We start from the raw sequence: 23,917 nt of genomic DNA, 5'->3' as shown, positions 1-23,917 counted from the left end.
CAAACAAACCAAACAATTAAAAAAATAAACAACAAAACTAAGAGAAAGAGGCTAAAAGTTTATCAAACAAAATATTTTATGTGCATGTATTAAGAAAAAAACTTACAACATCACTAATGAAAAGATATCATCTGTTCATCCAATTAAAAAAAGAAGAAATAGTGTAAAATGTTGCTCCTAGCCATTGCATAGTTAACCCTCACCTGGAATACTGCTTTCTCGGGACCATTTTAGGTCCAGTCTCCTAGGAAACACGTTGTTCTAAAACACATTATTCTATGTTCTAAGTCTACTTCTCTGAAGCAAAGATAAAGTATTTGAATTTACTCTCTGTGGCTGGAGAGTCCAAGACATGACAACTTAAGAGAAATATTTAAACAAAGGAAAGAGGCAGAAAATATTCATTCATTCTGGTGAAATGAGTCTCTGGAAACACAGTGCATGGGCCCTTTTCAAGAGAAAAATGCAAGATACAAGGTATTTGCAAATACATCCATACTGTTGCAGATAATGTCTTTCTATTTAAGAGTTTCTACTGTAGTAAAAGTCAGTCATAAAATGCTATAGTCACCTGTTACTTGTTGGGTTCTTAACCTACACAAGGGTAGCATTTCTTTCTTTTTGTCAGATATTTGTAACCTGGCATTAAAATTAGTAATAAAAGCCACACTGAGCTACAACAAAAGAGGAAAATTCATGACCATGCATTGTAGCATCCATGTACCTCACTTTCTTGGAATTTTCTCTGAGACAGGAATCGGCCCAATGTCCTCTGACAAGCAGAAGTATTTACAAAGCAAACGAAATTTAGGAAGTACTATAATGACTAGAAAATGCTGAGAGGGAGCATAATGGACCTATCAGCAGAGGATAATTACTGCAATTGAAGCATGTTCCTGTGAAATTCAAGAGAGAGAAGTAAAAACTCGTTAAGTCTTTGCATTTATTCAAAAAGAGAAAATTAAGTTTTTTAAAGATATGCAAGGATACTTCTGTGATGAACAAAAACTGTGTGCAAAGAATGTACCCTAAGCTTGCCCATCCAAAGAGAAATCAATTTGGTACTGACAGAAAAGCTAAGAATTTTTATGTTAATTCAGTGACTGCAAAATTTGATAGATTAGCAGCATTTCATATAAAGTCCCCCATCCACCAACAAAAAGAGTTGTGGCACTGAAAGACTGAAGGCAAACTACCTCTATCATTAGTAGTGCCCTTCACATCTTGATGGAGACATACAGCGCTATCATCTGATGCCTTCATTTGCTGACTTCTCTTTCAGAGTGGCAATATAGGGCCTCTACAATTAATTTCATGTGGGGCTGCACTCTTTATAGGAATAAAATATGCCCAGTAGGCTCTGGCCTATTTATTTCAGAAAAGCAGTGATAATAAAGGGAAAACAAAAACAAACAAAAAAAAAATCACTAAAACAATAATCAGTCAAAGCTACTTGGAATATTTATGAAGTTCACATGGAATCTGCCAAACACTGAGAGCCTGCAGATTTCTAGAGACGACTGTACTTTCTCAGTCTGGAAGAAATGCAAAGATATTAACTAATTATTTATGGGACAACCAATTATTTTGTACTGTATGTCTAAGACCAAACATCATGAGTTGCTTATTAGTTGAGCAAGGAGGACAGTGAAGCAATTACCTTTGGAATGGAACGAAGTCAAGGAGTTGGACAGAGAACCACCTTCAAGGAGAAAAAATCAATAACACAGACAACACCACCCAATTTACCTAAGCGTTAGGCATCTGACTAGCAAAATGTTTCAAGTCCCAGAAAATAAACTTTCCATTGTTACTGGGTGGAAGCAGAATGGTCTGGAGATAGAAGGGTTCAGCTCTACAATTTTTTAGATACAAAGCAGTAGTTGTAGTTAGAAAGTCAAAAAAGGAATGAAGTAGTTTGCCTTGGGAACATACAGAATAGCGAGCCTCCCGAATGCCTCCTTTCCTTGAAGGTGCAACGCTGCTTTGTCCTTTCCTGCTATACTGCTGGCCTGGGTCAGCTTAGATATGTGACTCCTGGCTGGGCTCAAACGTGTGGGTGCAGAACAATGACTCTCCTGTAATTTCTATCTTATTTCCAACAAAAAAATACATCTAATTAAACTTACATCTCATTTGTCAAGGAAACACTAGTTGGGAAAGAGCTCTGTATTCAAAATCAATATTTGAGATAACTCTTTGGGGGATATATCTCAGCCATGGTCTGTGGTTCATTCATATAAAATCCAGAGCCATGTTGCTAAATCTTTCCGATGCGCTGTATAAGGTCATATGAAAACTACCCACTCCAGTCCTTTTTCCATCAGGACTTGGTAACCAGGCACAAATACTCCCACAACACATCAATATTTTATCCTTTGAACATGATATTCCTGCACACATATATCCCACTGTGTAACCAGCATCATATATCAGGGAACATATCTAAGGAAGACAACATGGATGGAAGGAAGCTGCCAAAACAGTTTATCTGGTCCATAATCTCACTGCCTTGGGGATCAGGGCAGTACAAAATGGCCTGCAGTTAGGCTGATTTCTTTCTCAATGGACCCCATGCAACGTTCTATTACCTGACAAGCCTGAATCAGAACATGAGAACTTGGGTGAGAGAAGATATGAACAAAAATGCAAAATCCCTCCCAGTTTACTCTTACGCCGAAAGAAATCCAGCTGAAAATCCTAAATCAATTTAATTTAACCCTAAAAGGATGGATTAATTTTCTTTCACAGTAAGATCATGTCTTCGAGCAGTAGAGGTTAATAAGAGATAGTGTTGCACAGTTCCACTGATATTCTCCGGTTCCTTATTTTTTTAATTGAAATCCATAAAGAGGTTTCAGCAGTAACTGGAGATTATTTTCTTTCTATGCCAATTACTGAGATGCTGGGAGGATAATTTTCAGACTCTGATTGTGATTTTTCAGGTAAACTAGAAGACTTGATTTTCCTTCCTTCTCCAAGCAGGAAGATAAGCAACTGCCAGGAGGGGGATAAAGCAAGACGCTTCTGTCTTTGCCGAGAAGCTTAAATACAAGTCCCTAGCACAGATATACAAACTGAGCATAGAAAACTATCTCAAGAAGAAAATAGGACTGAGTATTTTGTTTTGGGTTTGGTTTTGGTTTTTTTTTGCACTGGATCAAAGGTGAATGAATGAGTGTGACCAGTATCACTTGAGTTGACCCAACTTCTCAAGTGATCATGTTTGTTCATTGGCTTCTTAAAAAGAAAATGAATGGATATGAAAAATCTCTTAAATATGGATTTGAAGTGTGCCCTACTCTAATAACGAGACACAAATATTCTCTTTTATCTGGATCAAATACACCACGACAATTTCTCATTTATCTGTGTTTGGAGTGACAAAATCTGTCCTTCAAAAACAAAGGACAAAATGGGATCTTACAGATATCTAGTGAATGGTTTGGTGAGTCCAGTTACTGGTTCCCTGGCTTTGCCCCAAGCTGCATTTTGATATACCTGCACCTGAACAGCAATCAGGTAAATGTAAACTCTTAATACAGTCTCTTCCCAGATCATCATTGCAACTAAATGCCAACTGATCACAATAATCAAGATAGAAATATTCTAGACAATTTTTCCACATGGGCACTTTCTTCAGGAAACTTAAGAACTGGTTCTTATGATTCAATTGAGAAAGGAACAAAAGTTCTAACTATTAAACTCAAATTTTAGTGTATCTCTTGGAAGAAAAGTAAGTAATCATGCTATCTTATGAAGATGCCTACTTTGATGTTCCACTCTGCTTGTGTCAAATACCCAGTATACTCCTGACTAATAAAAAAAAACCTCAACAACTCAATTTCTAGCTTTCATTCTTTACCACATACCCCTTTTCGTTACAAACAGGCAATGTAAGAATATTCTGCTTTATTTCTGGCTCAAATGATGTGCCCTTTCTGAGACAACTGGGATTGTGACTGTGAAGCATGCAAGGTTATATTGATGAAGCCACGCTTACCAATTCTGTGCTATTCACACTCTTTCCATTGGGTGTTGCTATGATATTAAACAGATTACTACTGGGACTCAATGTATGCATAAAAGCACGACAGTTCAACATTTCTGCCTATATTGCTTTGTCCATTGTTCTACGCAGCCCTATCCTACTGTATTTCACAAAGTTGGTGTTGTACTTCATTAGTTGGTGTTAAGAAAAATTAATCAGTGACTACTTTGGAAAAAGAAATTCATAAAATGGAGTCTTCCAGCTTGAACTAAAAGTTTTATACTTTCATGAAGGTGATCTGACTAAAATTTATGTGTACACTGCAGCATTCAATTACAGTACACAGTAGCTGTGCAGATGGCTCTCTTTTAATTAGAGTATTTAGTGCATCTTCTGCATAAAGAACCAGGCAATGAAGAGGGAGGAATTTAATGAAAGTAACCAAAAAATGGAAATAGTTTAATGGAGGTTAAAAAGAAAAAGAAAAAAAGAGAGAGAATAATTTAGGATGCAATTCTTGCAAGGATTTCCTGATCATTTAATACAGCTCTTCAGAGAATCTGAGGGAGAAATCTCTGCAGATTTGTGTCCTCAGGAAGGTCTTCTGAAGCACTAAGAATCAGGTAACTGATCACTAAACTTTGCACAGCTGATGACCACACAGATGAGAGCTGAAGATTTCAAAAGCAAGATACTGACTGAAACAGGGCTTTCAATGTAGTAAGGACATGACTGAAGGTATTCTACAGGTAATGCCAGAAAATGGCAGGATTTCATTAAGCTATGACAGGTAGAATATATAAATCTCTTCATAGTTGAAATGTACGCAGTATTAACAGCTGTTGCTACTAACAGTGACTAGTAACACTAACTAGTAACTGTAATGAATACAAAGTTACTACAACCCTAATTACTGGCTGTTTTATAATCCATAACAGTTGCTGATCTAGTTATACTTCAAGGTTGCTAGAAGAGCAACAGCATTTACTTATGTGGCCTTCGTTCTAATTGGAAAAAAATCACACAGGATCTATGCATTTAAAAGGAAAAAACACAGTAAGGCAACATGATTTTTATACGTACTTCAATTTACTGCTGACAGACATAAATACAAACTTGGGCAATGAAGAAGTTGCTACAAGTCATAAATAATTGGCTTCAACAGGGAAAGTTGTACACTCTCTCAGTAGGGCCAGTAATATAAACCACAGTGAACATAAATGCCAGTGTTTCTGTATTCTAAACTTTTCAGTGAATTTTGAGTTATATAATGATGGCTAGACTTACCTGGTAGACCGGGTGGGGTTTTCAGATATTTGCCATTAAAATGCTGAATTACTACTTCACATTTTTCTGTAGACTCCATTCTGGAAAAGAGAAGAGGGTGGGATGGGGGTAGAGGTAATAAGAGTTAATAGATTGTCATGAAAGTTCTTGGTCAGCAAAACCAAAAAGCAAAAGGAGGAAAAAAAAGGACAAGCACAGATGCTGAGAGAACTCTTCAAAGCAGTTCTTGAGGATTTCTGCATAGAAACTGGTTGAGCTCATTATGGTATGGTGTGGCTTGCAAGCAGGACCTGCCACCCTCAAAGCCTGCAGCTGTGCTGCCGGTTGTGTGAGCCGCAGCAGTGTCAATGAACAGTCCTCGTTTGGCTCCGGGGGATAACCCTGAACAAGGACATTCTTTATGCTCTCATGTGCTGCTTGGAAAGGCAAAGGATGTTTCTAGATTCCTTGTCCACCCAAAATAAATTCAAATGGTACAAAAAAACCCCAACAAAACAGGATTTGGAGAAGAATCCAGAGTATTAAGCAACAAATATTAAGGATTACAATGTTAAAAAAATAACCTACAGACTCTATAGCAAAACCAAACACAATGCGTATGTGCCTATTACAACATAAAGCCAGCTTTGGGGTGAAGACAGTAATTCACATGTAATACCTTACTGATCATCTCATATGACCTCAAGATAACTTTAAGCACTGAGACGTTAAAGCATTAACAGTAAATTGGTACATATATTATTGTAGGAACTGTAAAGAATACTAAGTTACTAGTCTAATCCCATACCACCTCTGGGAATTGACCGTTCTTTCAGGTCTTGTAAATTGACTGCATGCTATTCCAAAGAACAGCTGACTTTGATACAGAGAACGTACAGAAACTTTGAAGAGAGAACTGGAAAGTCAGAAAAGGTTGGACCAGAGAATCTTTTCCAACCTGGTATTCTATGATTCTTATTCTATGATTCTACAAAAAGCAAGCAAATGAAAAAAATCACACTGCTTTTGTTTTTCTTGGAAAAACCGTGCTTAAAACAATGTCAATGCTCCTTCCATACACCAGTGCTTATCTCCAGGTACTCTTCCCAAAAAAACTCCACTGACTTAACCATTGCTTACTTTTCACCAGTCTAGATCTTTTTAAAATGAATTTATTCATCACTCTTCCTGTGACATGGTTTTGTGAAAGCGTGGCTTACATAGAGTTTAGTGCTGCAGTTTGTCTCTCAGGGTACAAGTTTGCCAAAGGACCACACCACCACCACCAAAAAACCCTAACACTAATTACCAGACTAATTCTCTGTGCAAGGTAAAGTCTTTTGTCAGTTTGTTTCAGGTAGAATCATTAAAAATTGTCTCTTCCAGGTTTTATCACTGCATATTATGTGGGCTGGGCCATTTCTTCGAGCACAAAGACAGCAACTTAGATTGTTCACTTTGGCTTCATTCAGATTTAACTAAACGAATGTCTGCACTGAGCCTTTAGAGACTCTTGTCTCTGAAAGAATAAATGCAATAAAAGTCTGTTTTCTGTAGCTGCAGGCGCTTAGTGTCAAACCATGTTATGTTGCACCACACAGCAGTGACAATTTCATTTTAATACATGGGGTACATTTTAACAAGCCAAAGCAGTCCCTGCAAAGAATGCAATATATAAGCTGCCAAGTGAAAGAGACTCAGTGCACTTCATGCATTTTATGTGGGAAGAGAATAAAAGTGAAACCCACAGTGTTCTGGGATAAAAAGGCCATCATTCGAATAGCACTCTGAAAAAGAATGTGCACATTTTCTTCTCAAGTTTCACAATTAACAGCTCTCAAATGCCATTGCTAGCTATCTGTAATCTGGCACACGCTTCACTTGAAACCGACACTGGCATTATCGACTCAGTTTGAAAAGGCAGCACAATAGACAAAGCTGTCTATACACGTTCCTTTCAGATGTGCTGCTGAGTAACAACTGCATCCATCTCTTGTCTCCTCTACCTGAGTCCTTGTGTGCTTTCTGCAACGTGTGCCGGTGTGGCAGATCTTCCTCCCTGCCACGCTGAGGCGGGCACAGTAGCTGCTAACTACTCAGGCCAGTATGTATCCCAGGGCCAGCTACGTAGGAATTCCAATTTACACTTGTTCACAATACCTATTTTTTAAGGAATAACGCTTTCAAGTTGTGTTCTTCAAGATGATTAGCTCACTGACTGACTGGAAGAACAGAGGGTATAGAGCAACCACATGTATTACTAAAATTGTCTGATATTTGTCGTCACAAGACCCCGGGTTCAGTTTAGTTAAAACTCTTAGCAGCATCAACCACTTGGGGGGCTATTACTATGGCGGCTGCGTACCCACAAGCTGAACCTATCTGCACACACCGATTTAGACATTCCTCTTTTCATTTGTTTTAGCATAAAGCCTAGCCATACCTGGGAAGAGGCTCAATGAAAATATAGATTTTTCGTAGGTTCACACTACTAAACTCTACCTACTTTTTCTTCAAAATGCTGTGGCACACTTCTCTTGTAGAATGTGTTTGGAAACTCAGGTGAGAGGGACAACATCTGCTTTTTGTCATGAATTTATTCTTCTCATCTTGAGACAGAAATGTTTCAATATGTTGTTTGAGATTGGTATTTTATAAAAATATCATTAACAGGAATATTACATGTTAAAAGTTAGCCTCCAGGTGACAGGTTTTCTACAAAAGAATGTCATAGGAACACAGGTAAACTTGTGGGAAGAGCACTCTTAAATCCATTGTTTAGTGACAGTTTTCATAACTGATAGAACAAAAAAGTGCTAAACTATTATATACTGGAGGAAAAATACAGATCTTGGCTGCTTCAAAACCTTCTACGGACAGACAGAGATATTCAATTCTCCTCATGGAAAGGGGGGGACATCAGCATCACATGGCAACAGAAAATTGCTTCTGATCACATCATTCATCAAGTATTATTTTCAAATTCTCTTCAGCAGTGCTGCTCCTAAGAGCCTAAGAGGATCTGAGATAATTTATGTTTAAATGCAATTTGGAGATAACTATAATGCATTTGAGTATTATTTTGGATCAGGAAATGCACTATAAAAGAAAAATCATCAAAGTCATAGGCTAGATTCTTACGATATTTTTAAAGGCACAGTTAATGATCCAACCCAAAGAAACTAACAAAAATATGAGAGTTAATTTTCACCTGTGCTCATGCATCTCCAGGTTCTGGATACTAAGTTGTAAAGTTCCTGAATATAGTATGAGTAACTAGATTGTCTGTATTCTCTCTAATTGGAAAGGAAGTGAATTTCAAAAAATCTGAAAAGACTGTATTTATTATTTCCTTCTAGCCACAGTCTGCAAATTTAAGACATTTCAATATGATTAGTAAAAGAACAGAAAAATTGGAGGTGATTAAGCAAGTATCAAATAATTTGATGTTCATGTCCTGCTATTAAATAATTATTTTAGATCATTTAAAAAATGCATATCGCTCTCTCTGCAGACCATAGTGGCTCCAAAGTAGTCATTATGTATTGTTATAAGTAATACAGAATCTCTACCATGAGAAAAAAGGGAAAGGATTTTTTTTAAAACAAATTCTCTTACACATGCTTATTATAAAGATTGCTGTAGTGTCAAGAACTAACTCAATAAAATTTATATACAAGGAATAACATGATGATTACATAATTATTACATTAGAAATATTCAGTACCATGTAATTACCAGTTAGCGGTAAAATGTGGGTTTGGTTTATGTATAACCTGTAGCCACTTTGCTTAAAAATAATAATAATGTAAATGAAAATCAGGACTATCCAGAGTAAATATTTAAAGATTAAGTTATTGCTATGGCATTTATGTTATGATCAGTATAACAATACTGTTATGTTCTTATACTCATTATTGTTTTTCTTATAAGAGCAGGAATAATAAATCTTAGGGGGCAATATTTCTTTACTATTTAAGGAGGTTTGCAAGATGGAAGTAAGTACATAGTAGCAATATTATACAGCAGAAGAGTCCAAAGAACGGAGGTAATAGCTAAAATACATACCAGCAAACAAAATTTCTTTAGGATATCAAAAAGATGGCTTGAGGGGCAGTCTGATAGCAGTGTGTAAGTATTTTGCAGGGAGAATAAACTAGGTACTAAGTAGTTCTTTAATCTTGTTGAGAGCGCCAGATAAATTCGAAAGAGAAATTAGGCAGAACCATTTAACTGCAAGGAGGACAATCCACTGGCACACATTAGATAGAAAAGAGGTATGTCTTCAAAAAGTTGATGGCTTCAAATCACTTCTGAAAGTTGTAGTTTAGTAAAAGACAAGTATTATCTCAATATTAGGTAACTGGGAGCACTTCAACAGCCTGTGATATAAAAGAGGTCAGGGAAAATGATCTTAAATACTCTGAAGCTACAAGATAGGTTTAATTAGTATGAGGTTTCTTAGTACCTCCTTATGTTCTGCTCTTCATCATTCTATGCAACACGTTCAGTAATTTCTTTACTTCATTTTGCTGCTTAATTCGAGGCATTCTAAGACCCCGATAGGGCTGCAACCTGTGACTTTCTTCTCTCCTGTTAACTGACTTAGGTATCTTGTGCCCTCAGCTGGTAAGAGTTTGCTTCAAGGTGCTGGCGCTTTTTGTTATGAAACCACTGTATGCTGGAAAAACTGTTCTCTTCATCCTTTGATGAAAAGGAAAAGATATTAATTCGGACAAGTTCTCCTCATCAGTCATATATTCTCTTTTCCCAACGTGTTTTGTCTGTATATTCTTCATTTTCAGTTCTGTTTGCATGAACAATAGGAGGTTGATTACTAACTCAGATGAATATGCAAACTCTGCAGAAATCACTCCAGTGAGGAAGGATAGGCTCCTCTTCTCTGGGTCTATGGTCTGTTACTCTATATTGCAGCCAGTCCCATTATGCCAAGGTGACTGTCGTGAGCTGCCTGAGTATCTCTACACAGAGCTAAATACTCTCCATAGAGAAACCTCTTTGTTTTAGAAGAAATCAAATGTAACTAAAATGACATCTATGTTAGCCTGAAAAACCATGAAAGATGAACAACTTCCTTTGAGGAAAAGAACATACAAATTAAAGGCTTGGCTCTCTTGTTTTGCTTCAACGGAAACTGGAGCACATCCCTGTCTAGTGAAATCTCTGAGATGATAGAGACAGCTAATTGAGTATCTCCTGACTTTGGTCTTTTACTGGGAACAGAATCATAACGTTCTTTTATGACAGCTTCTGTTGGACAAATTTTCTCATGTTACAGGAAAAGAATAGCACGAACACACAGTCATTTCCACCTAGACCCAGGCTGATTTATGCTACTGTCTTCACAGTCTCAGGTTAAGTATTATACTGGTGCCCGCCAGCAGTGCAATACTTGACTGTCTGACTGTCAGCATTTCCATCATAAATTTCTGTTTTCAGAGGCTTATGACTTCGTTGCAAAATGTCGCTCGGGGGGTGAATCTTGCAAGGTCATTTTAAGTTACAAGACAGCAAACAAAATATAAAAGTGGGTTCTAATTCTTCCTTCGCATTTTATCATTTAAAAAGACCTATAAAACTCTCGCTCCGCTGTTCAGTTAAGTGTGGTACATGCATGTATGGTATTATTAATAGTTCTGTCTCTATAGGGAGGATACTTAAATAATACTTGAATGGTATTTTGCTGTGGGGTTATAAAATGCAATTTTTATTTCATTGCTTAAGTGCTATCAGCAAGCCCCTCCCTAAGGCATATCCCCATGCCTCCTTGCCCCCTTTTCTATGTCCCAAGGAGTTCTTCAATTAAATTCACAGTACCTCGGCCTGGATTACGAAAATGGATCAGCCAAATTATCTGACGGCTCCTAACTTTCCTTGTTTCTCCCTCTTTATCTTTCAGGGCTTTGTATCCATTTTCATATTACGGAGTCCCACTGACATTAGTCCTAGGATCCTGTCCCATCTGTCCCTCTCTGGAGTTTGTTTCTCCCTGAAAGTGCAGCTTTATGCCTGGCAACTTTCTTAGGGACATACTGAGAAAATTTGGTCCAGATTGCAATGCCAGGTGGAAACGTGAGGGTCTTGGAGATACATTCTTCCACAGACCTCCGCAGCACTCTGCAGTAAGGCCATGAGCCCCTTGCAGGGCCATTTGATGGAAATTTATCACCACAGGCATTATAATATTTTAATAGATATCACACAAAGTCTTTGGAGCATGTTTGGGACTTCCAGTTTCATTCAAAATACCCAATTATAAAGCAATTTCCTGGGTAAGATGTAGAGATGTGACAGATCCTTCTTCTGAGTGAAAGTAGGAATGATCCTCACATATTGAAGCCTGCACTACCGCCCTGGTTGATGGATTTGTTCAAGCTAAATTTATAGCACCTTTTCAACTGCCTTCAATTAAAACTCTGAATAAGGAAGAACAAAGCATATCCTCTCTTCACAAATGCATCCTTAAACTGCTTGGATGTTTTCTATCCCCTAGTGCTGCCAACACTTCTCTGCCTCCAAAGCCGCATCATCACTGATGCTCCGAAATTTCCCTCTAAGTATTTCCTCTCTCATTTAGCAAAATAACACTGCTGCTTTGACTTCACTTTGATTGTTTTACTTCTTTATCTTCTCCCACCTTAACATCTGGAACACCACTCATGGGCCTGTGGAAAGCCAGGTCTTCCATCACATAGTTACCTCTTTGTAAGTGTCAACAAACACATCTTCAGGATGAAGACAAATATTTCCCACCATGCTCTCAGTACTCTTATTCGGTAATTCCAGCATCCTTCAAAGAACCTTCTCATTTACTCACTACCTCTGATCTGCTTTTTACTCACACCACCAGCAACACTGCCAATGTCGTGTTTGCAAAACTCAATTCGTAAGACATCAGCCTTGAAATTATATGTTTAAAAAAGTCTTCAAATCGAGTGGCTTTTTTCCCTTGTTTTTGAGGATGGAGGACTATGCTTTTGTTTGTAGCTCTGATGAATGCACTTACACTTTTAAAATGAAAAGATCAGATACTGAAGATTACTCCAGCAACAGGGATTTAACAGAAACACCTACAATTTTAAGTCTTGGGATGAAAACGTGTGTGAGGGTTTCACACAGGTTTCACTGCATCATTCTCTCTTTCGACATGCAATCTTATGGCAGATTGAACTCAAAGCTTCTCATCTGCACTACCTCCTTTTTCCAATTCCTTACTTCTAGTCAGTATTTCTTTCCTCTCCTCCTAATTTCTCTCTCTGCTATACTATACTATATTGTGTTTAGTCCAAGTTTCTGCTTGGTGGTGTTAGTGGAAACCCATGCTGCCAAAGGACAACAGCAACGTGAACCTCCCAGAATGCCAGCTCCCATGGAAAGCCTAGAGCCAGGTAGCGTGGCTTTGAAGTACAAAACAAACAAGGAGCAAGGCAGAGGCAGGTGTCCAGAGGGTACAGCAACTTCCTTTCAACTGGATAGATGATTGCGAAGCCACGATTAGAGTCTATCGCTTCTACTCTCCAGCCCCTTGCCTGTAACTATCCTCCCTAAAATCTCCTCTGGGGTGTACCTGGGCACAGGTGGGTTCAAGCCACAGTGAAATGTGTTAGAAAGTTTTGTGAAAACCTGTTCTGTTGCTTTTGAGGGATGCAAAAGAGAGGAAATACTTTCTCAAGTAGTTTTGTATGTGCATACTTTAAAACAAGCTGAACTCTAACGTGGCCAGATACGAATCACATAGTTTTGATTTAAGAACATTTGAAGTGTCCCTGGTTACAATTGATTAAGTAGGCACCTGCAGTAGTATGTAACTGCTAATCATACCCATTTAGGAGAAGAATCTGACAATAGCTGTCCATCATAAAGTCTTTACTTCTGATTGCTTTTTGAATATATTTTGTTTGAGGTTGACTATTCATATAATTGGACAGAATCAAAAAGTGACTTTTAATCACCATAGTGTGTAATTAATAACTTTGAAACATCAGATATCAAAATTGCTGGATGCTGCATCACTTTAGTGTATGCAAAATTAACTCTTCCTCCTGTGTTTCTATAGCTCAGTTAAGAGCTATGCAAAACAGCATGGGGTATTTCCACGAGCAGGCAAGATATACTGCCACAAAAGTCCTCAAGTCAGAAGGTATAATAGCTGGGATCACCATACAGGTTGCTGATGTGAACTTCCGAAATCTCATGTGGACTGAATATATCTGCCATCCCCTAGCTGTACTACATCTATACCCACTCAGCATGTACTCACGCTGTAGATACTCTAGAACAAAACCCTTAATGACTACAAGCAAAGCTAAACAAATTAATCTATTTGGATTGACATGCAGGAAAAAGAAACCGAATAGCACTTTATTACAAAAAGGTCAGGTAGTCACGTAATTAAAGTCTGTATTGAGCATTCTGCAGAGACAACAATTGGCATTCAGCTACGGTTCTAAATTTCTGAATTAACTCTGACTTCACTCTACTCAACGGGAGATCTGCTGTTACTTCTACCACTCGGTTCTACCACTCTGTTGTTCAAATTGTGAATTACACAACCTTCATGTTAGATCACTAAAGGTTTGTTGAAATATGTTACACAATTAAATATATTTCCACAAACAGTCTATTTTTTAACATGGAAGTTTATCCATGAGTTGTACTAATATATATTTAGTGAGCTAGAAAAATTAATGTGATCATCTGCAAGAATGTATAAGAAAACATGTCATCTTTCAGCATAAACTTTTTTTGCCTTTTTCCATTTGAATTCTGACAGTATTGCCTTAACATTCTTCACGCATGATGATCTTTTACATAAAGGATAAAGGTAACACTACAACGTCACTTATCTTGCAAGCTACCTTTTTATCATACAGTACCCTATTTCACTCAGTGGTGTTATGACACTAACAGCAGTGCCGTGATATACCAAGATATGGGGTATTTCAAAGAAATTTGCAAAATGACTAAGTAGTTTTGCCTCCTTCACACAGCACAACATTATGAATAACCTGTAGAAACAATGATTTGAGGTCTTTTTTCATTTTCTTTTGAAGCAGAAGAATGATTTTCAGCACAATTACGATTTTTTCTTCTTAATTGTTTTTTTCCAATACATTTCTCTGTATAGCTCTCTATTACTTGGCTTTTCCAAAGAAAACTATTTCATTAAAGAATGTTTTTTCAACTGAAGAAAATCTATGTAAATATTCCCTAAGAATAAACATGGAAATTTGTTTATCTGTACTGAAAATTAAGTACATGGTAATAACATGTTGCCCATTCTGTCTAAAATATCTGACTACTCTGACAGGGCTGAAGTACTTAACATTTTTTTGCCTCAGTCTTCACTGACAACCACTCTCCCCTCCCCTCCTGGGTCACAGGACAACAAGATAGGGACCAGGGGGGTAAATCCCATCTCACTGCAGAGCAGGACCAGGTTCGTGATCACGTGAGGAACCTGAACATACATAAGTCTATGAGACCTGATGAGATGCATCCCAGAGTCTTGAGGGAATTGGCCGATGTGGTTGCCAAGCCACTCTCCATGATATCTGAAAAGTCGTGGCAGTCAGGAGAAGTCCCTGATGACTGGAAGAAAGTTAACATTGTCCCCATTTTGAAAAAAGCTTAGAAAAGATGACCCTGAGAACTACTGACCTGTCAGCCTCACCTCTGTGCCTGGGAAGACCATGGAACAAATCCTCCTAGAAGCCATGCTAAAGCACATGGAGGACGGGTAGGTGATTAGTGGCAGCCCCAAGCACAAGTCCTGTATGACCAACCTAGTGGCTTTCTATGATGGGGTAACTATAGCAGTGGACATGGGAAAAATCAATGGATGTGATCTATCTGGACTTCTGTAAAGCCTTTGACACAGTCCCCCACAACATCCTTCTATTTAAACTTGAGAGATATGGATTTGATAGGTGGACTGTCTGGTGGATAAGAAACTGGTTGGATGGTTGTATTCAGAGAACAGCGGTCAATGGCTCAAAGTTCAGATGGAAGATCCATGACAAGTGCTGTCCCTCAGGGCTCCATACTCGGCCCAGTGTCATTTAATATCTTTATCAATGATACTGACAGTGAAACAGTGAACCCTCAGCAAGTTTGCAGATGACACCAAGATGAGGGATGCAGTTGCCACACTGGAAGGATGGGATGTCATCCAGAGGTACCTGGACAAGCTGGAGAAGTGTGCCTTTGCAAAATTCATGAGGTTCAACAAGGCCAAGCGCAAGGTCCTACACCTGGATAGGGGCAATCCCTGGATTCAATACAGGATGGGGGATGATGTGATTGAGAGAAGCCCTGCAGAGAAGGACTTGGGGGTGCTGGTTGGTGAAAACCAGACATGAGCCGGCAATGTGCACTTGCAGCCCAGAAGACCAACAGTATCCTGGGCTGCATCAAAGGAAGCATGACCAGCAGGTCGAGGGAGGTGATTCTGCCCCTCTATTCCTCTCTTGTGAGACCTCATCTGGAGTATTGTGTCCAGTTCTGGAATCCTCAACATAAGAAGGATATGGAACCGTTGGAACAGGTCCAGAGGAGGGCTACAAAGACGATCAGAAGGCTGGAGCACCTCTCATATGAGGACAGGCTGAGAGAGTTAGAGTTGTTCAGCCTGGAGAAGAGAAGGCTCCAAGGAGATCTTATAGCGACCTTCCAGTACCTGAAGGGGCCCTACAAGAAAGCTGGGGAGGGACTGTTCACAAAGGCTTGTAGTGATAGGATTAGGGGCAACGGGTATAAACTGGAGAGGGGCAGATTTAGACTAGACATAAGGAAGAATTTCTTCATGATGAGGGGGTGAGGCACCAGAACATGTTGCCAAGGGAAGTTGTGGATGCCCCTGGAGGTGTTCAAGGCCAGGCTGGATGGGGCCTTAGGCAGCCTGATCTAGTGGGGTTGGAACTAGATGATCTTTAAGGTTCCTTCCAACCTTAACTATTCTATGATTCTATATGGAATTATTTCTTCTTAAGCTTTTCTCACAGGCCTGAGCTCCCTGCAGCTTACAAGGAAGCCATCTTTCTTCAGTTATAATTCCTCCTCTTTGCCCTTCCAACTGCTAAATTTACTTTTTCCTGTTGCAAAATCTTTGCTAAGTTTCTTTACCAAGTGGATGCTTTTAGCCGTAGGACATTTACTATTATCTCAACTTGATATTGCATGGATAACTTACTATTCCTAGTGATTTTTATTTTCATATACATACATACAATGAACTATTTTGTAGAGCAATGAAATGAATACCCTTCTGCATTGGTATTCTTCATCTCATTAGAAAGAACAGACACACAATCTGATGAAGATGCTGCTCTGCATTTTCCATAGCTATAAGGCTTCAGAGTTACAGAATAGACAACATTTGTAAAGGATCAAAGCCAAAAAATGCACATGAATCAAAAAGGAGTTAAGTTTTCACCTGGCAAAGCCAACTCCTCTGCTGACTCCATTAGCATCTCTTAATATTCTGGTGGAAATGACATGTCCAAAGGGTTTCAGCATATTCTCCAGTTCCTGCTCATCCATGGAAACGGGTAAATTTGAGATGTATAGATTTGTGGGATCTTGCTCTTGTTGCTACAACAAAATAAGAGAAATATCCTCAGTTAGGCTTAGCACAATAGAATAGGTTGTGGCACATGCAGTGAGGGCTAAGTAAAACAGGACCAAGCCAAGAATTTACAGCCACATTAGAAGAAAAGCTGGACAATCTGTTCATGAGGCCAACATACTTGCCAAATTGCTGTAAACCCTCATGCATGTGCTTAATCCCGTGTATGACTGCTCTTACTGAACTCAGTAACTCTACTCATTTATAGAAAATTGCTCTCATGCACCAGGGTTCTCAGGTTTGTGTCCTATTTTAGCAAACAGATTGTAAAGAAAACACGATTTCCACAAATGTGCTCACTCTTAACATAAAGAAAGAAAGAAAACTCAATGCATGTTTTATGCAGATGTGCTTTCCAGCCTGAAGACCTCCCATTCAATCTGTTCATCATGAACAAGTTAGTTAAAAACACAGAACACAGACACTCCCGAGTATGCAACAAGACCTAACTGAGTGAAGGGGAGTTATGCAGTTCAACCTAAGGTCCCGGTGAGATAGGTCACATGTTTATTCTCAGACTGAATTAAAATACCTGATAATATGAAGTCTGTTGTATGAATAATTGAGAAAATAAATTTGAAGACATATTTCTTGTTCTGTTTTGGAATTTTAAGCTAAACTTTCTTGCTGAACTGCTGCATATAAACATGAAAGAGGCATAGGCACGATATGTAAAGTAAGTGTATTAAAGCAGTAAATAAAAACTTTGTCTACAGACAACCAGATCTTGATTACACTAAATCAATGTAGTTGAGGCCTTGCAAATGTTCGTGGTTCTAGTTCCATTTTCATTGATAATAAGCTTTATATAATACCTGATTCGCTGTCAGTACAAGCCTGATTGGGATCAGGCATGACTACACAATTTTAGCCAGTGCTTAATAACTAAAAATATAAGATACATCCTTTGTGCTGTGCAGTAAGCCAGACAATACCTTACCAGGGAAAGTCTCCTGAGACATATTTTTGGATTCTTTTTCATTACACATTTTAATGGGCAGAATTAATTTGTATTTGTTCAATTCTAACATTTATATGACAACAGTAATACCCTTTTTTTTGCTCAGAGGTGTCCTAAAACCGGATCAATAATCTTGCAGCAGTACCACTTTACACTGAAGAAATTACACACAGTCCTGCAACCACCTCCCCTAGTTTGAGTATACTAGTTTCAAATTACACTCCATTAAAATCAGCGCAGATGTGTCTCCTCAAACACAAAGAAGTACATGTTCTATTTCTAGAAGATGTACAAAGACAGAGAAGAACGAAGACGTCTACTCCATCACTGGATTGCACATTCAAAGCCTTGAAAATGGAAGCAGAAATCGTTTCAACTTGTAATTCACATTCCCCACACCCCCATCATTACAGGGACAAAAATGACGAAACAAAATCTACCTTAGCTAAATATCAGAACAGATATCAAAGGAAGTTTTCAGCTTCCTTTCCCCCAGGCTCAAGGGAAACTTTAGCCCTTTTGGATAAGAAGAAAAGCTGCAAATGGATACCCCAAAGGGTCCAAAATCAGGAGGCGTGTAATACTGTTTTACTGTATAATTTGGATTCTCACCTAAAAGCTGTGAACACTTGCCTTTGGACATACTGCTCAATGCCCATTGCATTCTAGCTTTGCATCTCAGGACCCATTACCCCATGAAGGAATACATTACCATGAAGGTTGAATTCTCCACTATTTTACAAAACAGAAATAGAAATAAGTAGGCAGATTTTCAAGCTGCTGTCCATGAAAATATATCCAGTTACTACCACACCTTACAGTAAGGGGTAGAGGAGAGGAAAACCACACACACACAAACAGTGAACTTACTGCAAATTGAACTGAAGTTACAAACCTCAAATCTAGGAAAACATTCTTTCCCTTCCCTGTCATCTTTCCCTGCAGTTATCTTCCTTTCTCTCAATTCAATTTACATTCATACACATACGAAAGCTAGTTTCTCTCCAACAACTGAAAGATATTAGTGAGGGGTCAGAACTGATACAGTATTGACAAAATGAGTAAAATCATGCAAACAGTCCTGCAAGGAAGGCAGGCAAGAAACAACAGGAATATGAGCTTCAGATTACACTTTTAGCTTTGGGAAAAACAGACAAACAAAACTCTGAAACATTTTATTTTTCCTCCGCCACATTTTTCCTCTTTTCTGTGTGCAAACTATTCAAGTTTTACGGCTTGTTACTTATACCCCCACCCCACGCCACAGAAGAAAACAAAATATTTAGGAGATTAGGAAGCGCCTTTGAAAATGTGAGCAATGGAGACAGTTAAAGCAGAGGCATTATAAAAACAGATCAAACTAGAAAGGTCTGCAGTTCCAATAGGGACAGATTTTCAAAAGTAATCACATCATTACGCAAACCTCTACCCATTAATTGGTTAAAGACTTTGATTAATCAACCAATCAGTGCTCAGGGACTGACATCCCTTGCCAACATTTAGGACAAAACCTAGCAGTCTTATGCAGATGAGGTCCCCATAGTTAAAGGACAGACTAACATGAAAAAAGCAGTTACGCATCAGTAACTGCAAAACAACCTTTGTTTTCACTGAAGCAATTCAGTCCCACAGAATATGAAAACGAGAACTTTTGACTACTCAGTTTTCAAGATGGGGCAAAGAAATAAATAAGAACTGCTGCCAATGTGTCTCACTTCTGGAGAAGGAACACATAAGGCTTTTAACTGTGTTAGAGATTAAATGCTGTTGTTTTAAATATCAGTAGAAAGTTTTGCTGCACTTTGAGGATGAATGAATGACTAGCTGGCCATCGTCACTCTCTCAAAAGGATTTACCAAGCCTATCTTCTATCAACATGATAAACAAGAGCTGCAAGCAGAGAGAGATGGATGAGGCCACGCATGCTACTTCCACAATGCAACAGTGTTTTCTAAGAAGGGAAAAAAATTCCACATTATTTTTCCTTACTATACAAATATAACATTTAGAGAAATACTCCTTTCTTTTATAGAGAAATATCACCCCGCAGAAGTCATATCTCACACCACAAACTGAAACAAGATGAAATGCCTTCCCAGCAATGATGCCTGAAGCTGACCAGGCTTTAACAGAGCAGTGCAGAGGCTGACTGCTTCGCCACCGCGCAGCCAGACCCCATGGCCACCTGTCCTCACAAGCCCCTGTTTTTCAGGCTCAGCCCTCCCTCCCAGCCTCTGGCACGAGGGCTCCTCATAATCTTTTCCATTGTGCAGGATCCCTTCTGCAGCATGGAGGTGCTAACAGATGCTCCTCATTTTGCCTGAGCCATTCATCCCAGGTTCCCCAAGCTCCTGCGTGACATACTCACTTCTCCGGTCCTGTGTTAAGTCTTGAGCTTTTCGGTGTAAAAGGCAAGCGTCCCATTGTTCAAAATGTGCCTATCTGTAAGTCCAAGCACCCCACAAACTAATAATCCTAACTAATTGACAGTCAGGTTTCTGCTTTCAGTGAGGCATCACATCCGAAGTTGCAGGACTGGTGGTGATGGTGTGGACCAGGCTCCCTCTGGTTCATTTAATTCTCTCTATGACTTTTCATTAGGCATTAAAAAATGCTACTTTCCACCTTGGGATGCTAAAATCCCATTTATTATCATGTCCGGTCCCAAACTGGACTGACAGACCAGTCAACGTCAGAGCTGAAAGTCACTCGTGCGATACTCATAGTCACTTCAAAACTGTGTTCTCCTCTTACATCCCCAATATTTTGGACAGGAAAAGAAGAGGTGTGGCGGTAGAAAGCCACACGCACGCCACAAACACCTCCAACAGCAGTGTGCTTCAGACATCCTGTCAATTCATAGCCACTGCAGCGTGGCCACCAGCCAAGCAGAGTCCCCACTGCCATGTGGGCTTTGTGGTCTCTGTTCTGCCTTCCCCCTTCAGATCACACCAAGAGACCTGAGGCTCATCCCACACCGCAGGGGAATGACACACCATTTGACACGGTCTTCCCAAAGCACAGCAGCCTTCCAGGTTTAATCCTGTACATCTAAGAAGGGAGGAGAGGGCTGCTGGGAGAGCAGAGGGCTGGCGGCAGTGAGGCAGCACGCTTCCCCTGCCTTTTCCAGGCTCTGTGTGCCAAACTTGGTTAATTAATGGGTACAAGACCAGGCCAAGTTGCTGCTTCTTGAAGGGAAGGCAGCTGTGGAGCCTGCTGCGTATGCCAGCTGCAAAAGCATCCTCCTCGAGGCACGCAAACTCGCAAGTGCAGTCTCAAGGTAGCATAAAAGCCTGCTCCTGGCCATCCTCACTGAAGTTCATTTTACCTGAGATCTCCCATTTCACAGCCCAAGGAGGGTCACACTTTCCAAGTACAGCTTGCGCTCACAGGGCAGCCCCAGAGAAACATTGCTGAACTCACCCAGTCAGCCCCATCCCTCTGAAATCTTGACACAGCCTCATACCCTAGACTGAGCTCGTTCTAGGATCCTGGTGTGTGCCAGTCCGCCTTGGTACCCTGAGCACCACAGAACTGGCCAACAACAACAACAACAAAAAAAAAAGATATTAAGGCAATCGAAACTCCTCTCCAGACAAGTGCAGGCCTTTCGCAGCTCCCTTTGCTCCCATCTCAGGCAATTTCACCATTGTTGTAGCTCAGATACCTCAGTTGTTCTGTCCTGTGAGCTCCAGGGGCATTAGCTGCATGCATACGTTGTAGTTAGGCCATTCTGGCTGGGGGGTGTACATGACAGACAATTCCAAACTGGCCAAAACCACAGCAAGGAAGGTTTAAAATTGTGAAGACTGCAAACTAACAGTAGCTCAAACCCAAGTTTCTGATAAGCATGGAGCATTTCCATCATTCAGCAGCAGGTGTCCTGCCGCAGAGCTCTGGAGTTCAGCAGTTAGGAGCAATTGTACTGGAGAAACAGCCAGAAATTGTGTCACTGCTTTTTAGTAAGAACTGGCCCAGTTACTCAGCTCCCAAGCTCCGTGCCAAGGACGTAGAAGTAGTTTACAATGCAGAGGATTTGAAACGCACTACACCAACAGCATTTGGAGAGGATAAAACCCAGCGGAGGGCATACTGCGACTCTAAGTTGCCGTTTGCTTTGCTGGACCCTCCCAGCCACTCCTGAAAGAATGGACAGTGCTCAGATGGGATTTTCCCTCCCATTTTGAGATAATCTTTGGAAACAATGCTGAAAGAACAATTCCTGCCGGTTCCAGAAGAGGCTGATTCTTTTTACGTAGTTCATTTAGTAATGCATTCTTTAAGGACACGTGTAGGGAGGGGTGGGCAGTTTTTGGCTAAATTATTTTTCCCCAAAAGGAACTCAAAACTCCTGTAATCTCAATAGGACTGAAAAGCAAGTGTGTTTAGTTTACTAGGAAACTCTACGTACCAGTTATTTTTATTCAGCCTATATTATTTCTCCTTCAAGCAGCTTGCTCTAGGAAGCTAAGTGCTGCTTATTAGTTCAAACAATTCATTTTCCCATTTTCCAAACTTATTCTGGGAATACAAGTTTTTATGTGGATCGATATGAGGCTCTGAACTCCTCTTTTTAAAGATACAATCAATATTTATATTAATAGATCATATTTTTTCTTGTCTTTAATAAATTGAGACTCCATCATATTAGCATTGACAGAGGTCAATAGCACAGCTCACCTTTAATAGCATGGCCCAGTCCTTGTGAACATTTTACATCCAGGTTCAAACCACTCCACATTACTATTTTCCCAAAACTAGTTCATTTCTGCCTAATTGCCACTGCCCAGATCTTCAGGCTATGTATGTAACTTCTTCCCTTCTTTAAAGATCCGAGTTGAACTTCTCTCTGCCCTTCACATAAAAATAGTTATGTTCTTTATGGGAAAAGCCATTTATATGGAACCATTTATAAGAAACCAGACCATTTGGATGGAAACACTGATATGCCATTTCATAAATTTTCCAGTATTTCCTCAGTATTTTGCACACTGCAGTTGTACGGTAGCATCAGTCTCATCTTCAGTTTATTAGATTATTTCTAAACTGGATTCTATACAAGCCACTGAGCTTAAATGAAATTTAGAGGAAGCATGTAATACTTTCTCTCTGTAGATTCACATCCAATATCTCTTCTTGTAGTTTTATTACTTAATATTTAAGTTTTTTTAGTACTGCAGATCATGAGAACTTTCCAGGACATATGGAATAGACATTCATTTGAAAGCTGATTTGCTATACATTACGTTTGATTGGATTCACACATCAAAAATCTGAACTAAAGGATTATTTTTTCCTCAGTTTTCTATGGTTTCCCCACTTATTCCTGCTGTTTTTTCACATTAGAGTTAATGTGGCATATTTTTGCACATATGTAAAAGATGCTTGGTTTTCAAACAGAGTAAACTACGAAATTTATCATTCAGATGTTTAACTTCAGATATAATACTTAACGTCTGCAAGTAACATTTGGAGAGGTTCTCTCTTCACTGACTATCCAAGCATGGCAGCATGCTCCTGATTTAGTTATCACATTTACATAGGATGAATATGGCTGGATGGTATTAAAGTTAAAAGAAAGTCACTCCAAACTCCACCACCTCCCAGTATAAGAGAAGCGATGGCAGGAAACCTTTTTGCTCCTTCCCAGCAGGGGTGGGAGGGAGGGGTTCTGTGAAGTGGTTGAGGACTGGGATCTCACCTGTGTAAACCCACATGGTGCCTTTCAAATTAATGATGATACACTGATTTGAATTAAGTGTTAGTAGCTCTGCTTTCCAAGATTTTTCATATTATGGTTTCTTTCATAAAAATAAGGAACAAAACCTAACAAATTCACAAGAAATATATAAAACTATGGCAATGGTCCAGACCATATAGCTTTTCAGAATTGTTAATGACATATTTTGAGCCATCATTGCAATAGCATGAGGTGAAGAGAATGAATCAAGTGCAGCTGCCAGGGTTCCCTTTGACTTTTTACTGGGTTATTTGCTTCCCTTTGTGTGGGCACATTTTTAACAGCGTAGACAGCTAAATCAATGGTCAGTTA

The 23,917-nt window shown here is 39.3% G+C and overlaps 1 protein-coding gene across 8 annotated transcripts in view; it reads right to left on the bottom strand.

Moving 5' to 3' along the window:
• RBMS3 (RNA binding motif single stranded interacting protein 3) overlaps positions 1-23,917 on the bottom strand; it is a 725,855-nt gene that overhangs the window by 145,613 nt on the left and 556,325 nt on the right. For all 8 annotated transcript variants that reach the window (XM_054058446.1, XM_054058453.1, XM_054058447.1 and 5 more), the window contains 2 exons: positions 16,713-16,870; positions 5,279-5,358 (listed from right to left, as the gene is read on the bottom strand). In XM_054058446.1, the coding sequence (XP_053914421.1) occupies positions 5,279-5,358; positions 16,713-16,870 (238 nt within the window). The remainder of the gene's footprint in view (positions 1-5,278; positions 5,359-16,712; positions 16,871-23,917) is intronic.

Source organism: Cuculus canorus, chromosome 2 (genome assembly GCF_017976375.1).
Source record: "Cuculus canorus isolate bCucCan1 chromosome 2, bCucCan1.pri, whole genome shotgun sequence".
Lineage (NCBI taxonomy): Eukaryota > Metazoa > Chordata > Aves > Cuculiformes > Cuculidae > Cuculus > Cuculus canorus.
Note: the sequence above shows the minus strand (reverse complement) of the source record. Positions and strands in the feature narration are given on the sequence as shown.